The 18,799-nt window shown below is 33.2% G+C and overlaps 1 protein-coding gene across 1 annotated transcript; it reads left to right on the top strand.

The window, feature by feature from the left end:
• The first annotated feature begins 13,629 nt into the window (after positions 1–13,629).
• On the top strand, positions 13,630–17,800 carry LOC18103547 (probable galactinol--sucrose galactosyltransferase 1). Its single transcript, XM_006377921.3, has 13 exons — positions 13,630–14,065; positions 14,278–14,525; positions 14,623–14,713; positions 14,941–14,989; positions 15,103–15,194; positions 15,279–15,386; positions 15,470–15,604; positions 15,698–16,108; positions 16,196–16,337; positions 16,437–16,504; positions 16,594–16,728; positions 16,823–17,040; positions 17,159–17,800. Exons 1-13 carry the CDS (start codon positions 13,875–13,877, stop codon positions 17,533–17,535), a joined length of 2,265 nt encoding a protein of 754 aa, XP_006377983.2. The 5' UTR covers positions 13,630–13,874; the 3' UTR covers positions 17,536–17,800.
• Positions 17,801–18,799: the final 999 nt, after the last annotated feature.

Below are 18,799 nucleotides of genomic sequence, written 5' to 3' on the forward strand. Positions count from 1 at the left end.
AACGATAGTGACGTTGCACTGTCGTTTCGTTCTGGAAGAAGGGGGAGAGTGATTACTGGTTGAACGGTTGGCCCATGACACGCTGATAAATAATATCATTTGTTAATCTCCCCTAATTTCAAAAGTTTCATTTTCACGCGACTCTTCGTACTTGTCGTGCCCCAACTAGGATTGGACCGGTACACAACTCTAGCTCTTAGATTATCGAATCAATTTGTCAGTAACTGATTTTTTTTTTTTTTTATCTACAACAATTCAGTTTTAATTTTTCTTAAGAAAAAATATTCATCATTAATTTTGACTCTATCAAATTTATATTGAATTTAACCGGGTTAAATAAATTATGAATTAACTTGTCAGATCAATTAAGTTTAATTAGATCAATATAAAAATAATTCAAAACAAAATAATTTTTAAATTAGATTTCAGGTCACGAATCACTAAATAGACCCGCCAAGCTAGGTCAGGTTTGATACCCTATCAATTGTGTCTATCTTTTTAACAAATTTCTCATTCTATATTTACTTCACTTTTCTTTTCTTTTTATTTTCTCAAATATAAAATAAAGAAATAGAAAAGGATCGATCTTGATGAGTCTTAAAATTCAAAATACTTAAGAATAAATTTGATGTTTTGGATAATTGGTTAATCTCTTAATTCAAGCAATTTGATTCATTCTTCATGACCAAGATGTTTGATGACTTGAAATTGAAAGCCTAGGTTGTTGAGAGTTGGTAGCAGGAGATGCCTGGTAAACCAACGTGGCTGATAACTAGTACCTGCAAAAGGTCTCGTATGATGGATGTAGGGCCTCTCATATGCTCAAGTCAGTAACTTTACAGAGAGAGAAAGTACAATAATATTTTATAGAGATAGACTCTAAAAATATGTATGCTGAAAGTGTTAAGAATGAAGAGATTGTGAACCTTGAGTTTGAAGGATTTATGGTGTATTTATAACTCATGAGTCTTATCTTTTGTGGAGAGAAATGATTGAAGTGCGATTTCATCCTTGTGATACTTTAAGATGTATTCTACTCAAAAAAGTATTTTAAACCTATTAAATTATGATTTATTAGATTTCCTTGTCGATAATAAGTGAATTTCTTCACACTAAATCTCAAAAAAAATCGTGCATGGTTATTCGGTTAAGACCTATCCCAAACCCATAGAACAACTCATACTTGGGTTGTTTTAACAAAATGTTTCATAATTGCTTTAGCATCTCACTCTTGAATGAGTTCTTGCACATTAACTTTCCAAATATATTGATGGGAGAGAAACACAGTAATATCCTTAATCTTTATTTGAATAATCTATTGTTGATCAAAATAAAAGATAAATATACTTTTAATACCAATAGTTAACTTTAATTTAAACATAAAATCTAGTCTCAATTAATACATAAACTAATTTAAAAACATTTTTATTATATATATATATTAAAAAAAAAAACAAAGCTTTAAAATTTACACTTGTAACTGTTCTGAAACCCGGCCATGTCCCTATTCAAAGAGGAAGGGATATGAGGTTTGGAAGCAATGCCAGAATATATTGAAAACCTTGTAAATAATTCTATGTTTTCCCTATGAATCTAAGGAGCAAATTCCAAATTCATGACAACCTTACCAGCACGTAGTTTAGGAGAAAGGTTAAATTACATCTTCCATGTACACTGATCACCATACTTGTAGTAAAATCCAACCCAAGGCAAGCCGAGTCATAGATGAGGATGGTCAACCCTGTTTTAATTTTTTTAAAAGGATTAAAATAGTGTTGTTTTTATAAAAAAATCAACATTGAGTTTTAATCAGGTATTGATCAGGTTAACTATTTAACCTTAACAGAGTTTTTTATTTTTTCAGCCCGGATTTTACCCGCTCCCAATTATGATGGATTCTAGGGGTAGCCTTTCAGTTATTTTCAAGCACCAGTTCTGTTTGATTTGATGCATATCAAAGGCCAATTGAGAAAAATGTGGCATACCTCCGAGTCCTTCTAACACTCTTACCATAATTAAATTATTCAATAAAACTTGATTGATAATGACTCGGCGCTGTTGTTCACATCAATTACATGGAAAAAGAGAGGGAGAGAGTTATGATTCATTGGAGGCACCTCATTGTCTCATTAATTTAATCGGTCAATAAATAAATAAAATTGATCTTGAATTTCTTAATTATCCTTGAAAGGTGCAGGCATCCATAGTCAAACATGTGGCTTGAATATCATTTGCTATTACTTTTAGGGTTCCTTTGTTTTTACACTTGTTTAAAATTATGATCACATCATTGATTTTGTAAAAGTAACACAAGAAATAAAGCAAATTGATTATCATTGAATTTTGTGTAAAGTTGTAAAATAAATTTTAAAAAAAATATTTGGAAACGTAAGATATAAATAATTTTGAAAAGAAAATGTAAAAATATCAAAACACCTTTAAAGGCAAGCTTCCTGCTTAGTAGATTAATAATTTTTTAATAACTAATTAGTAAATTTTTCCCACTTAGAGGAAAAAAACTCGCAATTAACTATACGTTGAGCTACAGTGAAATTCACTCCCTCGTCTTTTAACTTTTTTATTTTTTTTAATAGTAAATAATTGTTGAAGTCTAGTGGGCGTCTTTTAACTTTTCTTTTAATAGTAAATAATTGTTGGAGTCTAGTGGGCACAAGTTTCATCATCACACGTCTATGCCCTTCTTCTTCTTCTTCTTCTCCAGAACGTAAAAATCAAGGCAAATATATATATATATATATATATATATATATATATAGAAAAGGGGAATTTTCTAAGAGCGAGAATGAATATTTCAGCCTTGAGATTAGCTTAGTTAATTAGCTAGTGAGTATACCTCCTAGCTACTTTGTCAACTATGCTATTTATCTTTAGATTGAACTATAATAGTAATAATAATAATAATAATAATAAATCTCATGAATTTTCAAATCTTGATATAAATGATCGATCCACCACTAATTACATTTTAAAATAAATTTAATTTAATATATACAAACTAACTGATCTAAGAATACATTGAGAGATAAAAATGCCTTAAGATTTCACGCGTGACAAAGCTTCTAGAAGCAAGCAAGTATAAAGTTATTTTTGAGCGAAATTACATTATGATATAGCTAGGTGCGTAGCAATATGGTACTATTTAATTTATAAGCTTCTGTCACTCTCACTAAAATAATAATAATAAAAAAAAAATCTAAGGGGCGCATAATATAATATTTCTTCCTTGATAGGGAAATTAATTATTTCGTATAATTAACTAATTATGGATTTTTCTAATTCTTTTAATTAATTATTGAGTATGAATTTACTTGATTAATTAATCTTCTCTTAAATCTGTATTGCTGGGAGTGTCCTGTGTAGTTACGGTTTACCATTAAGTTTTAGTATTATTTATTCTATCAATGTTATTATATGATGAGAAATATGTATTAATAATAATAAAAAAGATGATTGGTTAGAATAAATATAGTCAATTTGAAATGAAATCTTTCCTCTCAAGAAATTAAAAGCCCATCATAGGGATTAATATATAATAGATGTGATGCCCGCGTGATGCTGCAGGTTTGTGTGTTGTCGTGGATTTGTGAAAAAAATCATTAAAAAAAATCATATGGAGAAAAACTGTTGCAATCCATAATATTTCCAAAGAAAAAACTACAAAGCTAAATCCTCAACCAGCTCAATATTAAAAAAATAAAATTGACAAAGATAATTTTAAAAAAAAATCAGAAAAAAAAGGGAAAAAAAAACCATGCAGGGAAACACTGCAGCAATCTATAGTGTTTCATAAGGAATTCTAAAGTTGTAATTCTCAACCAGCTTAATATTAAAAATAATAAAATTGATAAAGATAATTTTTAAAAAAATCATAACAAAAAAAAAATCATGTGGGGGAATACTGTAGCAATCCACGGTGTTTTAAAGAAAAAAACTACAAAGCTAAATTCTCAACCACCTTAATATGAGAAAAATAAAATCGACAAAGACAATTCTAGAAAAAAAAATCATAAAGAAAGGAAAAAAACCATGTGAGGAAACACTGTAGTAATCTACAATGTTTTAAAGGAAAAAACTACAAAGCTAAATTCTCAACCAGCTCAGTATTAAAAAAATAAAATCGACAAAAACAATTCTGAAAAAAACAACACAAAAAAAAGAAGACAATTTTGGAATAAAAAGCAAAAAAAAATTAAAAAAATGGAAAAAAAACATACAGGGAAAGTTAAAGCTAAATTCTCAACCAGCTCAATATTAAAATCATTTAGGAAAACACTGTAGCAATCTCTAGTGTTTTGTGAGGAAATATACAATTATAATTCTCAACCAGCTCAATATTAAAAAAAATAAGATCAACAAAGATAATTTTGGAAAATATCACAAAAAAAACACAAAAGGAAAAAAAAACCATGCAGGGAAACACTGTAGTAATCTATAGTGTTTTATGAGGAAATCTAAAAAAATCATGTGGGGAAAAATTGTAGCAATCAACGGTGTTTTAAAGAAAAAAAACTACGAAGCTAAATTTTCAACTAGCTTAGTATGAAAAATATAAATTCAATAAAGACAATTTTGAAAAAAAAATCGATTAAAAAAATTATGTAGGGAAACACTGTAGCAAGGCAAAAATCATGTGGAGGAAACACTGTAGCAATCCACAGTGTTATTTTTGAAAACATTACAAAACTAAATTCTCGTCCAACTCAATATGAAAAAAATAAAATCGACAAAGACCAGTTTGAAAAGAAAAGAAATAAATCATAAAAATAAAGAAAAAAAACCGTGTAGAAAAATATTGTAGCAATTCATAATGTTTTTTTAAAAAAACTATATAGCTAAATTCTCAGCTAGTTTAATATTTAAAAAATTAACAAAAATAATTTGAAAAAAAAAAAATTGTGGGAAAGCTACATGTTTTCCCACGCGTTTTAGAGATATTGATAATAATATAGCAGCTGGAAAGCGAAAGCAAACCCACAGCTTAAGATTCAACAGCTTTGAGCACACAACTGATCAAGATTTTGACTACCTAAAGTTAGCATGATCATATCTGTAATCTTGACATTTACATCTCACCATGCTCTTGCAGGCATACATATACATATACGCACACACACACACACACACGCACACACTAGCTAGAGATCCAATGTAGAAATAGAATTATGCAGACAAATATTTAAGATGTAACCAGATAATTAATGTTTTGAGCCATGGTTAGTTGTCCCATGTTATATATATAGTTCATGTTCCAACAGACAACTGCTGGGTCTGGTTACCCTAAACGATGGGCCAAGGGTGCTGCTCTGCTCCGTATCTCTCTCCTGGGGAACCTTCCACCCTGTCTTTTTATCCCGACGGGGGCATAGCAGCAGATATATACAATCAAGTTAACTTGTGGGTAACCTAAGTACGTACGTAGATAACAAAATCCCATCTTGTTAGATTATCCTGTCACTAACAAATTAAGGAGAAAATTAAGGCCTATAGGAGGAGAAAGACAGCAATGGAAATTATGATCACTAGCTAGGCCTATGTCGTCAAATTAATTAAGGTGAAAGAAATCCTTCCATGGTTTTCTTTTTTTAAACAACAAGAGTAGCCAGGCAGCCAAAGCTGCTCTTACAGCAGTGAAATTAATCCCTTATCAAATAAATTAAGAGGAATCCTACGTCCATTGATGCTATGACAATCTGGACAAAATTCAGCAGAAACAATACGCAAACATCAGCCCCATCGTAAGACAACTTCTCAACCTTAAATTAAAAAAAAAAAATGGTATAAAGAGAGAAACCATCAAATATCTTTTAAATTATTATATGAAATTCAAGTATAGATTGGGAATATATCTATATATATATATATAAGAAAAACATTATTTGTTGCTGATGCTAATTCTTCGTTTTCTTCTGTTTGTTCCTCTAGATTGGGAATATATTTTATCCTTGTCGATCCTTCATGGTACTGGATTCTCCTGAGATGGAATTCCTCTTTGAGCTTGATATGCTTGGCAAGCACGCACCAGTTAATTAGCATCAGCACTTAATCTTCTATGAAGACTCTACTTGTATCTAAGGATATGTTGTTATAGTTGACTGAAGTTCTTAAAGGTATTCATGTATTTTGCTTGTGAAACAGAAACGAGGAGCTTTACAGAAAAGAAATTAACACTAGAGAGTTAACATTGCATTCTTGTATTAATTTCAAGCAATATCAAGGAGCTTTACAGAAGAAAAAACCTTAGAATATTATCTGGTCATCTCAGACATAAAACATATGATTTTACGAATTGATGCTGATTGTTGCAGCCAATGTAAAAGCTAAAGTTTTGGCTTGGATCCTCTTGACCTTTCAGGTGACATCAGGAATATTAACGGAGAAGAAGAATGATCCACTGGCCATTGGACAGTCTTCTGGTTAGTTCTTGTGATATGATGTATGATATTGTCTAGCATTCTGCTGTTATTATCAATATATAAACAGAGAAAAAAAAAGAGACACAGTCTATAGGAGAGTCTTTTTTTGTTTTTTTGTGATATATTGTATAAGATTTTGTAGCACTCTTTTGTTTTTATATATATATATATATATATATATATATATATATATATATATATATATATATATATATATATATGGTGGTTCAGTTATGTAATTTAGGTAGTCGTTGGGTCATAAATTACGCCATTGTAAATAGCTGTGTTTTAATCATTATAGATAGATCTTGGTTTCAAATACCTAGGTGTTTCCCTGAATTTGATTTCCAAATGGTATCTAAATATTTTCTTTCTTCTTGTTGTGTTCCACAGGGGTCGCACGCAGCGGTGTGACAGTGGTAAAAATCAACATTTTGTTTCATCTTTTTTCTTCCCGTGGGAAATTTAGTCTAAGCTTTAATTACTTGAACAGTTGGTCTACTTTAACATTCTCAAGTTGATCAAGCATTCTGTTAAACACGACACTCCATCATCAATCTTAACTGATTCAGTCTATCAGCCAATCTGAATGTCAATAATAGTTTCCTCACATATTTGCTGCCAGGGACCTGACTTTGAAGCCAAAGTTGCAGAGCTTGTTGAGCTGGGGTTTGGAAGAGAGGCAGTTATACAAGCTCTTAGATTAGATTATTTGATGGAGATGAAGAACAGGCTGCTGGGTTTCTTTTGGCGGTTGAATAACAATTATTCATTCTCTCAACAGTATTATTATTCATCGTGGGGAATAATATTCATTTTAGTTATCCAATGACTTCACAAATTGAAGAAACTTTGTGCCAAACTCATACTCATTCGATCAACAATCTTATGCCCTCAAACAAGTCTTGCAATTCAAATGGGAAGTAGACTCGTCAGGTGTCCCTGAATTCAGTTTGATTCTCTTGGTTTTCGAACTTATAGTTCTTTCACCGGCAATTACCGCTCGTTTACATCAACCCGTAGAAGAATGTCCTTCTGATAGGTTTCTGAGCATCCATTCGAAACTGTGTTTTGACTCATTTATAGTTATGAAAATATTTGATTAATTAACACATATCTTAATGTTACATTAAATTTTTAAAAAAAATTTCGCTAACATTTGACTAAAAAAATTTAATGTTATTAAATTTTCTGAGCATCTATTATGGGTTTGCGCTACCTTGGTAGGATTAGGGCAAACGATTGAAGGACTGTTGTTTAACATTTGACTCCAACGGTAGAGATGATAAACAGATCACTTTGCAATAAAATCTGGTCATTTTCAAATGATTAATTTGAAATGAACATCAATCTTCACAAGTAGCAATTTGTGAAAGTTACTGTTGAAATATTTCCTACCCAGAAGGCCTGCTTGTTTATAACTTGTGTATCCTGAAAGATTATTTATTCCCAGGTCAAGATTTCTATGATTGACATGTGTGCTTCTGAGGATTTTTAGAAACACAAGGAGTCATGTAATTGTAAAGCCTTCCATTAATCCAAGCTAAATGTCCTTCCGACGCGGTTTCTTCACTCCAGTCACCAAATGGATAATCTTGTATAGATCACCAGCTCTATGTGGGAATTGAATGCTAGACTCTGAAACCTCATTCATTTCTCCTCCATAAGGATTAATGAAGGTCATTGTGGGCTCCTCGATGTTATCATCAGAGAAAACCTTTCCTGTATGTATCTCATTGAATGCAATTTCAAGAAATAGGTTCCTTGACATATATAATCAGATTTCACTTCGAAATTTGCGAAGGCCGGAGGAGTCCTGTCGAGTAACACATCCAAGGAGCTATTACTTGGATATCCACAACCTCTACCTTAAATTAAGAAAAAAGAACAAGCCTTGTATGGAATCTAGTCTTGCTCTCCATGTCAAAAACCCCAAAATCTGCTCCTCTTATCTAAAAATTTTACCGAGATCACAATTTCAGGAAGAGCTAAGCAAGGTCCTGAGTGGCTAAGTTTTAAAGTAACACTTCATTGAGTATATTTAGAAAACAGGTCCAAATTAAAACGTATTTGGATCCAATGGGAGAGCTGCCAAGATTAATATGTGAACGCAGATATGTGGAGGCTTTCACCATTACCCAGCAAAGACATGACGAGTCTAAGTTCTCCTGTTTATTTTCTTAGGTATTGTCGTGCTACAGATCTGCTCTCATACTTTTTGACTGTGATGAAGTGAAACTTGTGTGCTGTTGCCAGCATTCAAAGCTTCTTGTAACTATTCATGTGCTTATAAGTAGTGTTCTTTTGTTGATTGTTTCCAAGTCCGTACTTAGAGTTGCAGATATGTTCCCTTGATATTCCCTCCTGCGTCTTCCTCTATTGCTAATCTGCTGGTGTTTTTTACCCCAACTCTCGGATGACCTTGAACCATCGTGCTTAGAGAATAACAAAACCGACCCTCCTGTCGTGCCTTAAGGCAGATTAGCATCCCATCATGTGGAAAGCACAAACAAATGCATTGGCTACTGAATATCATGGTTAAATTTCTGGTATAAACCTCCGGCTGTCAAACTTCTGTATACTCTTGCGCTCCATGTCAAACACCCCAAAAAAACTGTACCTCTTGAACTGTAATACCCTTCCATCAAATCATCAATAAAATATATGGAATCGGGCTTACATAACGCTGGGTTGCGGAAACGAAACACACCTTGAATCACCATGTTTTAAGAACAAATGCTTGGCCACCCAAGCTTGTCTCTTTCTCACAGGTCTTTGTATAGGGATTGGCCCTGTCTACCTCAAACCATACTTTGAATCCAACAAGCCAATATTGGTAGTGAAGATTGGTCGCTAATTAATCTCCTTTGGACACAAACGCCATGGCAACTTGGAAGGTCGAAAGAACTTATACTTGATTGTTTTAAGATCAACTCGAGTAGCTCGCCAGGGAGATTAGACCATGGTACTGGTATAGGTGCTTGAAACTTCAAGGCTATGGAGTTTAATAGATGGGATTTAAAGAGAAAACAGAAAAGGTCTTTCCTTTTCCTGTTTGGTCACTACTTCTAGTCCTCTTCCATTGGTGGAGATAATCCCACCTTCCTCTAATTCTCATCCTTAATTAGATTTGGACTCGTGATATTCCAAACTCAAAACTATTTCTCTAACCCCTTTTGATTTCTTTTGTAGGCACCCTCGTAGAAGCTTCATATTTTTCTTTCTTAAATTTGTAATTGACTCGAAGTTGGAGCACTAGGCCCAATTTGTAAGGTTAGAACTTTTCGACAAACCCCATTTGCATCTTGATGAAATTGCTTACAACAACAAGGTAAGGTGGGAATTTGGATCGTTCAAGGATAATACTAATGCTAAACATGCAAAGCGGAGAGCAATAAATTAATTTAAAGTAAAATAATAAAAATTTCTTAAAAGATACTTTTTTTTTTAACATCAAAACAAACACATTGTTTAGTATATTTAGAAATATGAATGTAGTTGCTTTTTAAAATAATATTCATATCAAAATATATAAAACAAATTAACTTTTAACAAAAACAATAACTTTTATAAAACGTGATTTGATGGTGTCTAAAGCTGTTTGTTGTTAGTTGGAAGCTTGTACAGCTAAGAGTCGGTGAAAAGAAATCCTTGCTAACGTGGCCACATGAAAAGTGGTTTGGATTTATGTCGTTAAAATCTACAAAAGCAGGGGAATATTATCGCAGCTTTGTTGATAAAGCATCTGGTGTCATGAGATCAATCGCATATTCGCAGTGCCACGTGTTGTGTATGAACGGGTACAGACACTAAATATATATCAAACAAATAATGGATACAAACTATGTATTATAAATAAATCAACTTGGTTTCATGCAACCTCTCATGGTTTTACTGGAGAACTGTAACTGTTTGTTGTCTTGTAATAGCTAGTTCCACTGGCAATGTTGTCGGATAGTTCGTCCCTATATAGATTTTTTATTTTTTGCTTTTATTAAAAAAAAATTAAATGATGTGGAGATTTCACTTACACATAAATTATCATGGAGTGTGATAATAAAATTATCTTTTTATTTTTTATTGACTTAAATTTAAGCTTTCAGCTTAGAAGTGTTTGAGTCCATTGGAAAGTTATTTGGTTTTTTTTTTGTTGCGGCTCGAGTTGATTTTCAAAGTATTCTTTACTTTGAAATACATCAAAATAATATTTTTTATATTTAAAAATTTATTTTTAACATCAGCACATTAAAACAATCAAAAACACTGAAAAAATTATTTTAGAGAAAAAACAAGAATTTTTTTTTAAAACGTGATTGGATCGTGTAAACAAACGATATATTAGCCCAGCTAGATTTCTTGGTAGATTTTTGAGTTCCTAGATGAATATTAAAGAAATTTGATCCCGTGGATGAATTAGAATTTTTAAAGATTTTAATTTTTTTTATGTTTTTAGATCATTATGTTGTGCTAATTTAAAAAAATATTTATATATTTTTAAATAAAAAAATTAAAAAACAATTTATAAAATAAAGACGGTGGAGGTTGATGCATTGATCACATCAAGCAGTACTTTGGTGTAAGAAAAAAGGAATAAATAAAAGAAGAAATTAGTTACTGAAATCATCATGTGGAAGTTGTATAATTCCCAAGAATATATGTGGATTTACTTATCTAATGGGCAGTTGAAATGGATTATTTACACCGAATGAAATATTCACTCCAGCTGTCTGTCTAAGCAAGAAAATATCTTGTTTTGTTTTAAAGAGGGAATAGAAACAAAACCATGGATACGCAATATCATCATCTATCTCCCGCTTCATTCCTAATGCATCTATAAATTAAAATATCTTAAACCAAAACAGCAAAAAAAAGACAAGAACACATGTCTAATCGATCTCTCTGTTTTTTCTATACCCAAACGATCATCAAAATTGTACAACTTTGCTAATTTTTTTTTAGTTTAATGTGGGTGTTCGGACCAGTTTGTGCGTACCTCGACTAATCCTACGAGTCCTGAAATTAACGACCATGTAAGTCTTCAATGACCATCATATGAGCAATCAAAAACCTCGAATCTGAAATTACAGACAGAGCAAATTTTTATTATTGGACTAGTACAACTAGCTACTGTAATCGTACAAGCCATGATCCAATCTTTATTTGCAATGTCAATTACACAGTCGGAATCTACTCAGCTCCATTGACAAAAGGCTAGGCTAGGCACATCGTCATGCTACTTTGTTTTTGTGGTTGCCAGCAAGCAAAAGCAAAGGCAAAATCGAAGGCATTATTATTATTATCATTATTATTTTTTATAATTGCAAGTACCCGCTTATCCAAACTAATTTATACATATTTCAACTAAATTTTTAAGATTTTAAAATTAATAATTATATAAATTTTTCATGATTCTAAAATTTATAACACTTAAACTAATAATATATAAAAAATAAATTCAAAATTTAATCAATTAAATTACAACTTAAGATTTGCGAATGTATTAATATTATTAATAGGAGAGGAATGCATGTGCTTAGAAATGTAAATGCCACGTAAGGTTTGAGCTGTGGCTGCTCATAGTCTGACTAAGCTACACGTATTATAATCGGAGATAAGCTAACTCGCAATTCCAACTCATTTACACGTCAGTCTCTGCTTTCCAGTGGCCGCAGCAAGCAAGGCCTGGGTCCAATAATTGTCCTTACCAACCCCGTCTTATTACGTGTTTGAAAGCTACTGGACAGTGTTTGTAGGGTTTTTTTCTTCCATTATTCTAAATGAGCATTGATTTAATATAGTTTATTGTATTTTTTTAATTAACATCTTAATTAAGAATTATGACTTATACAGTTATATTATATATCTTATTAGGAAATTGATTTGATTTTTTTCTAATTTAAAGTTATTATAAATTATTTTATCGTAGCTTATTTATATATATTTTTAAAAAATTAACTCATCACTCAAGATCTAGAATTAACCTTTATAAGTCATATCATAAGTACTTAAGTGCATAAATATAAATATTTTTCTGTTTATCTTTCGTGAAAAAGGAAAAGAGAAGTTAAGTAAATATAGGGTGAGTAAAAAAAGAGAAAAATCAAAAAAATAATTGAATAAATTCAATCGTAAAAAAAACCGATTAAATTTTGAAAAAACCAACCAGTTCGGTTCCGGTTTTATAAGCCTGAAATCAAAAAAACTGAACCAAACCAAACTCAAACTGAAAAAACCGAGCCAAACCAGAAAAAACCGAGCCAAACCGGTTTGAACATGTTTTATCCTAAAAAACCGAACCGAACCGAACCGAAATTGATCGGTTCGAACTGGTTTTGGTTTTTTTATTTAAAAAATAATTTAATTTAATTATTTTTTTAATAAAAACTAAACCGAACAAAAAATAATCAACCACTGAATAACCATATAAAATAAAAATCGCCAGGAACTCACTCACGTGAAGCATACTTGAAAACTGTCACTTTTAAGCAGCTTTAAGAATCAACTTGCGGACAATTTAAAAAGTGTTTGAAAAGTTTTTTTTTTTTAATTTGAATTTTTTTATTTAAAATTAGTTTTTTATATTTTTTAATCTTTTTAACATGCTAATGTAATTAATAATAATTTTAAAAAATAAAAAATATTACTTTAATAAATTTATAAATAAAAAAAACTTTATAAAACAATCAATACCATATTTCTAATCACTATTTTACTATCACCGTTCACAAACGGAGATATCATTTTGGAGAGAAAGGATTCTATCCATTATCTAATTAAATATATTTTTATTATTATTTATTTTTATTTTAGAGCACTAAGGAAAAGCAGCCTAGGTGGCATGAAAATAGCCCCGTGATCTAAAGTCACATGCAATTTTCTTCCTGTTGATCGTCTTGTGGATGTGCAGTGCATTTATTTGTACATCATCAGGAGGGTTAGTTGTGATCATTGATTCAGTGGTAGGTGGTCCTGCCTTTTAAACCAACGGTGAGGATTGATGGGTTTGGTAGGCTGCTTATACAATTAAAAATTAAAAAATTTCAAAAATACAATTTTACCACAAAAACAAATCTTACCTTATAATAATAATATAATATCTCCTATTCGACGGTTGGTTAGTTGGTTGAATAATTCCCGCCAAACAAGAAGAGATATTTATTTAATGTTTTTCCACAGTTAGCTATGCTAGCTAGCACAGAAGACGAGGAGGGACTTCCTGTACATGTTGCAAGGAGTCCCTGGAATGCAATATTTGTAATCTGGGACTCCTTGACAGCATAAAACTCCGACATCATCTTATGCTATAAATAACCCCCCCCACCACGGTTGAACCCTCAACAACCAAAGCTGTGTGCTTTCTTCTTCTTCTTCTTCTTGATCTTGGTGTTGTGGGTTTGTTTTCGTTTTCGTTTTCGTTTTCTTTGTTGTTTTAAGAGAAAGATGACAGTAGGGGCAGGGATATCAGTGGCAGACAGGAAATTGGTGGTGTTAGGGAATTGTGTGTTGAATGATGTCCATGACAACATTGAGATAACACCAGCTTCTGGGGGTGGTTTTATCAATGGAGCTTTCATTGGTGTCCGATCAGATCAAGTTGGTTGTCGAAGGGTCTTTCCTGTTGGAAAGCTCGAGTATGTCCCTTCTTCTTCTTCTTCTTCTTCTTTGTTACTGTTTTAGTTTTCTCTGTTATTGTTTAGTTTTCTTTAATTTTCTTGGTGATGATAACATTGCATACAAAAGGCGTATCTTTTTTTCTGTTTGGATGATAAATTTGAGGTCTTTTTGATGATTTGTGATGTGGGCGGCAAGAGTTAAATTTGCAATAAATGTTGTTGGTATGCAGGGGATTGAGGTTTATGTGTGTTTTTCGATTCAAGATGTGGTGGATGACACAAAGGATGGGAAATTGTGGACAAGAAATTCCCTTTGAGACACAGTTTTTGATTGTTGAAGCTCGAGATGGATCTCGTTTTGACAATGGAGAGGAGCAATCTGCTTTGTATACCGTTTTCTTGCCAATTCTTGAAGGAGATTTTAGGGCTGTTCTTCAAGGGAATGAGCACAATGAGCTCGAGATTTGCTTGGAAAGTGGTATGGGAAAAGATGAATAAATTTCTGCTGGATATGATTTTACAGGTTTTCTTTTTGTTAAAGAATTGGTGAAATAAATTGCTGGGGTATTTTGCAGGAGATCCTGCTGTTAAGGAATTTGAGGGGAGTCATTTAGTTTTTGTGGCAGCTGGTTCAGATCCCTTTGATGTCATCACAAATGCAGTGAAGTAAGTTTCATGAGTTACCTAATTTGCCAAGCTTTTATGCTTATTGCTAGGTATACAGCTTGAAGTGTTGCTTTATTTAGTAAATACAATTGACAATTTTAGTGATCCATTAATACAGTATAGACTTGTGGTGTTCAAAAACCTCATTTATGGCTTGTTATTTCATTGAATTATGACTCAGATGTTCTTCATGCCATTGACCAAGTTGTATTTTGGATTGTACTCAGGGCCGTGGAATCACATTTGCAGACATTTTCTCATCGTGAGAGGAAGAAGGTAGCTACTTTTTTTTGCCAGAAGAAGATTACCAGTATTTCCTGAAGTTCCTTTTTCGACGACTTTTTGTACTTGATTCTGTCATCTTGAATAACTTGTGCTTCGTGGTTCAGATGCCAGACATGCTGAACTGGTTTGGCTGGTGCACATGGGATGCTTTTTACACAGATGTCACTGCAGAGGGTGTGAAGCAAGGATTAGAGAGGTATTGCTCCTTTCTGTAAGGTTTCATAGAGAATTACATGATTTGAACATGGCAGATTGGTGCTAATGAGAGTGATTATTGCAGCTTCGAGAAAGGTGGAATTCCTCCAAAATTTGTTATAATTGATGATGGATGGCAATCAGTCGGAATGGATCCCACTGGTATTGAGACTTTAGCTGATAATTCAGCCAAGTAAGGAACCAGATTTGCAAATTCTGTCTTCCATTTTCGTTATTGTTTTTTTATTGACTAGCACACTTTCAATTGTGCTTCAGCTTTGCAAACAGACTAACACATATCAAAGAGAATCACAAATTCCAGAAAAATGGCAAAGAGGGTTACAGAATTGAGGATCCAGCATTGGGACTGACGCACACTGTGACCGAAATCAAAGAACGACATGATTTGAAGTATGGTTTCCTCATTAGTTATCATAGATCAACTTTCCTTTGAGCAAACCAATCTTTGATGGTGTGCTGATAACTTGTGTTGTTACTGTTCAGGTACGTTTATGTGTGGCATGCAATAACAGGATACTGGGGAGGGGTCAGGCCGGGTGGTGCTGAAATGGAACACTATGAACCCAAGCTGACTTACCCTATTTCTTCTCCTGGGGTTGAATCAAATGAGCATTGTGATGCTTTTAAAAGCATTGCCACAAATGGACTTGGCCTTGTGAATCCTGAAAAAGTGTTCAGGTTCTATGATGAACTTCACCACTATCTTTCGTCAGCTGGAATTGATGGGGTCAAAGTTGATGTTCAGAATATCCTTGAAACTCTCGGGGCAGGCCATGGTGGAAGAGTGAAACTTGCTAGGAAGTACCATCAAGCATTGGAGGCTTCTATTGCTAGAAACTTCCGTGACAATGGGATCATTTATTGTATGAGTCACAACACTGATGGCTTGTACAGGTAAATTCTTTCTTTTCTTTCTTTCTTATCCGTCAATAGTGATATCCTCAAGATTTGTAATTAATCCGACTTGCCTTATTTGTTCAGTGCAAAGAGATCAGCTGTTATAAGGGCATCGGATGATTTCTGGCCAAGAGATCCAGCATCACACACAATTCATATAGCATCAGTTGCTTACAATACCATTTTTCTTGGTGAATTTATGCAGCCGGATTGGGATATGTTTCATGTAAGAAAACACAATTTGGCTTTGTTGTTCTATGATGAATTTCCGTTTACATTTTTGTGTGTTACTGGATGTTAACCTTGAAATTGTTTCTCTTGTCAGAGCCTACACCCAATGGCGGAATACCACGGAGCAGCCCGTGCTGTGGGAGGATGTGCCATCTATGTTAGGTACTCTTACTTGTCATGAACATGTTCCGCGTCTTTCTTGGATGCTATTCAGATACAAGATATTTCATATTTGGTGTCTCTGTATGTAGTGACAAGCCTGGACAACATGACTTTAATCTACTGAAGAAGCTTGTGCTTCCTGATGGCTCTATATTGAGGGCCAAACTTCCAGGACGACCAACAAGGGATTGCTTGTTTTCTGATCCTGCAAGAGATGGTAAAAGGTAACGAAGGAGTTAAATTATCTGAATAACATTTTCAAGGACCGGATAAAATGATCCTATTCCATGTTCGCTAAATAGATGCTTGATCTTGCAGTCTCCTGAAGATATGGAACCTGAACGATTTCAATGGAGTCATAGGGGTCTTCAACTGCCAGGGAGCTGGATGGTGCAGGGTCGGAAAGACAAACCTTATCCATGACGAAAATCCTGGCACGATCACCGGTTCTGTTAGGGCTAAAGATGTTGATTATCTCCCTAGAGTCGCTTGTGATGGATGGACAGGCGATAGTGTATTGTATTCTCATGTTGGTGGTATGTTTATTCAGGGCTCAGATGTTTCTTTCATACAGTTAAATTTACACCTAGTCATGCATTGTTTCGAAGAAATCACGGTTTTTCTTAACACAAGTTTCTCCAATGTCAATTGCAGGAGAAGTAGTTTACCTTCCAAAGGATGCAGGTATGCCACTCACATTGAAGTCTCGCGAGTATGAAGTTTTCACAGTGGTTCCTGTGAAGGAGCTAGCCAATGGGGTTAAATTTGCCCCCGTGGGTCTAGTCAAGATGTTTAATTCAGGAGGGGCTATCAAGGAGCTGCAATATGACTCCAGCACAACTGCGACTGTCAGCATGAAAGCTCGCGGCTGCGGCTTGTTTGGAGCATATTCATCTGCTCAACCCAAGAGAATATCAGTTGATTCTAAGGAAGTAGAGTTCGGTTTTGAAGAAGGAACTGGCTTGGTCACCATTGATTTGAGAGTTCCAGAGGAAGAGTTGTATCTCTGGAACATAACAGTAGAACTATAAAGGCTTTAGAAGATCTGTATCTGTAGCATTAGAGGAACTCGAAACAATAGTGTTGTCGTGAGCCCCATCATTTCTTCATAGCTTCTGCATAAGGGCTTCTATAGATCTTTAGGATGCATCAATGCTGATAGCTTGGGAATAAATCAGGTAGAAGATCATCATTTCCCGCCATTCTCGTTCATATTCCTGGCAATTTGCAAGGAAAATTTGGGTAATCTACTCAAGACCTAAATTAAGATTGCAAATCATTTATGTGCTATACAAATCATCGACCCGATCCGGCCTCTAATCTATTTTTTTGTAAGAATTACTTTTTTCAAAACTACACCATTAAAACATTGAAATGATATCATTTTAGATTATTAGCCGTATTAATTCAAATAAATCACTTAAATAACAGCTTCAATTTCCGGGAAAAAAATAACGTGCTTAACAACTCTCTCTCTTTTTATTTTTTTGCGGCTTAGGACTAGGGATTGTCCACATTACAGGTTGAATTACACTGAATTTTGGATATGTGTTGGTCAACATGCTTGTCAACATTTTCACCGTTGGGATTCGCCTGTTTGTGATTTTTCTGTGAGTTATTCCTGTTTGAATCTTCTGTCACTGTAGCAACCCACTGAATTGCTTTGCTGTAGCAACTTGGATATTGTTGCATTTGGGATACCGTTACTCTAGAATTTTTCCGACGGCGATTAAAATGATCTTGCGAATCCATCCGGTAATATTGTAGAGGGTGAGTAGAAGAAAAATATATTCCAAAAGCATACCGATCCAAAGATGGATGCCAGAGATATGGCTGCCGGAGTGTGCTGCTTTCTATGGGTTTTCTCTCTAGCTTCTCTCTTTTTCTCCAAGTTTTGGCCGGCTATCAATGGATTCCAACAGAAGCCAGCAGGGTATTTATATCATCTATTTTCTTGTCAATTACAGAAATGCCCCTTTAATCTAATCTAATTACTTTCAGTTCAACCGATATTCTACATCGGCGTACTTTTAAAATAACTTATACAAAGTTTTTAATATTTAAAACTCATTTCAATCCATTCAATATCTTTTTAATTTATTTTTTAATTAACTTATTTTATTTTTAAATTAAATTTAAATTTTTATTAATATTAAAAAATTCATGTAAAAAATTTATAACTTAATTCATGACCGGAATCTTAACCTCAATCATAAATAAAATCAAGTTTAATAAATATAAATGAATATAAACTCAAGTTAGGAGTGTTTAAAGAAAAAATAGTTTATTTATAAT

The sequence above is a fragment of the Populus trichocarpa genome, chromosome 11, assembly GCF_000002775.5.
Source record: "Populus trichocarpa isolate Nisqually-1 chromosome 11, P.trichocarpa_v4.1, whole genome shotgun sequence".
NCBI classification, from domain to species: domain Eukaryota; kingdom Viridiplantae; phylum Streptophyta; class Magnoliopsida; order Malpighiales; family Salicaceae; genus Populus; species Populus trichocarpa.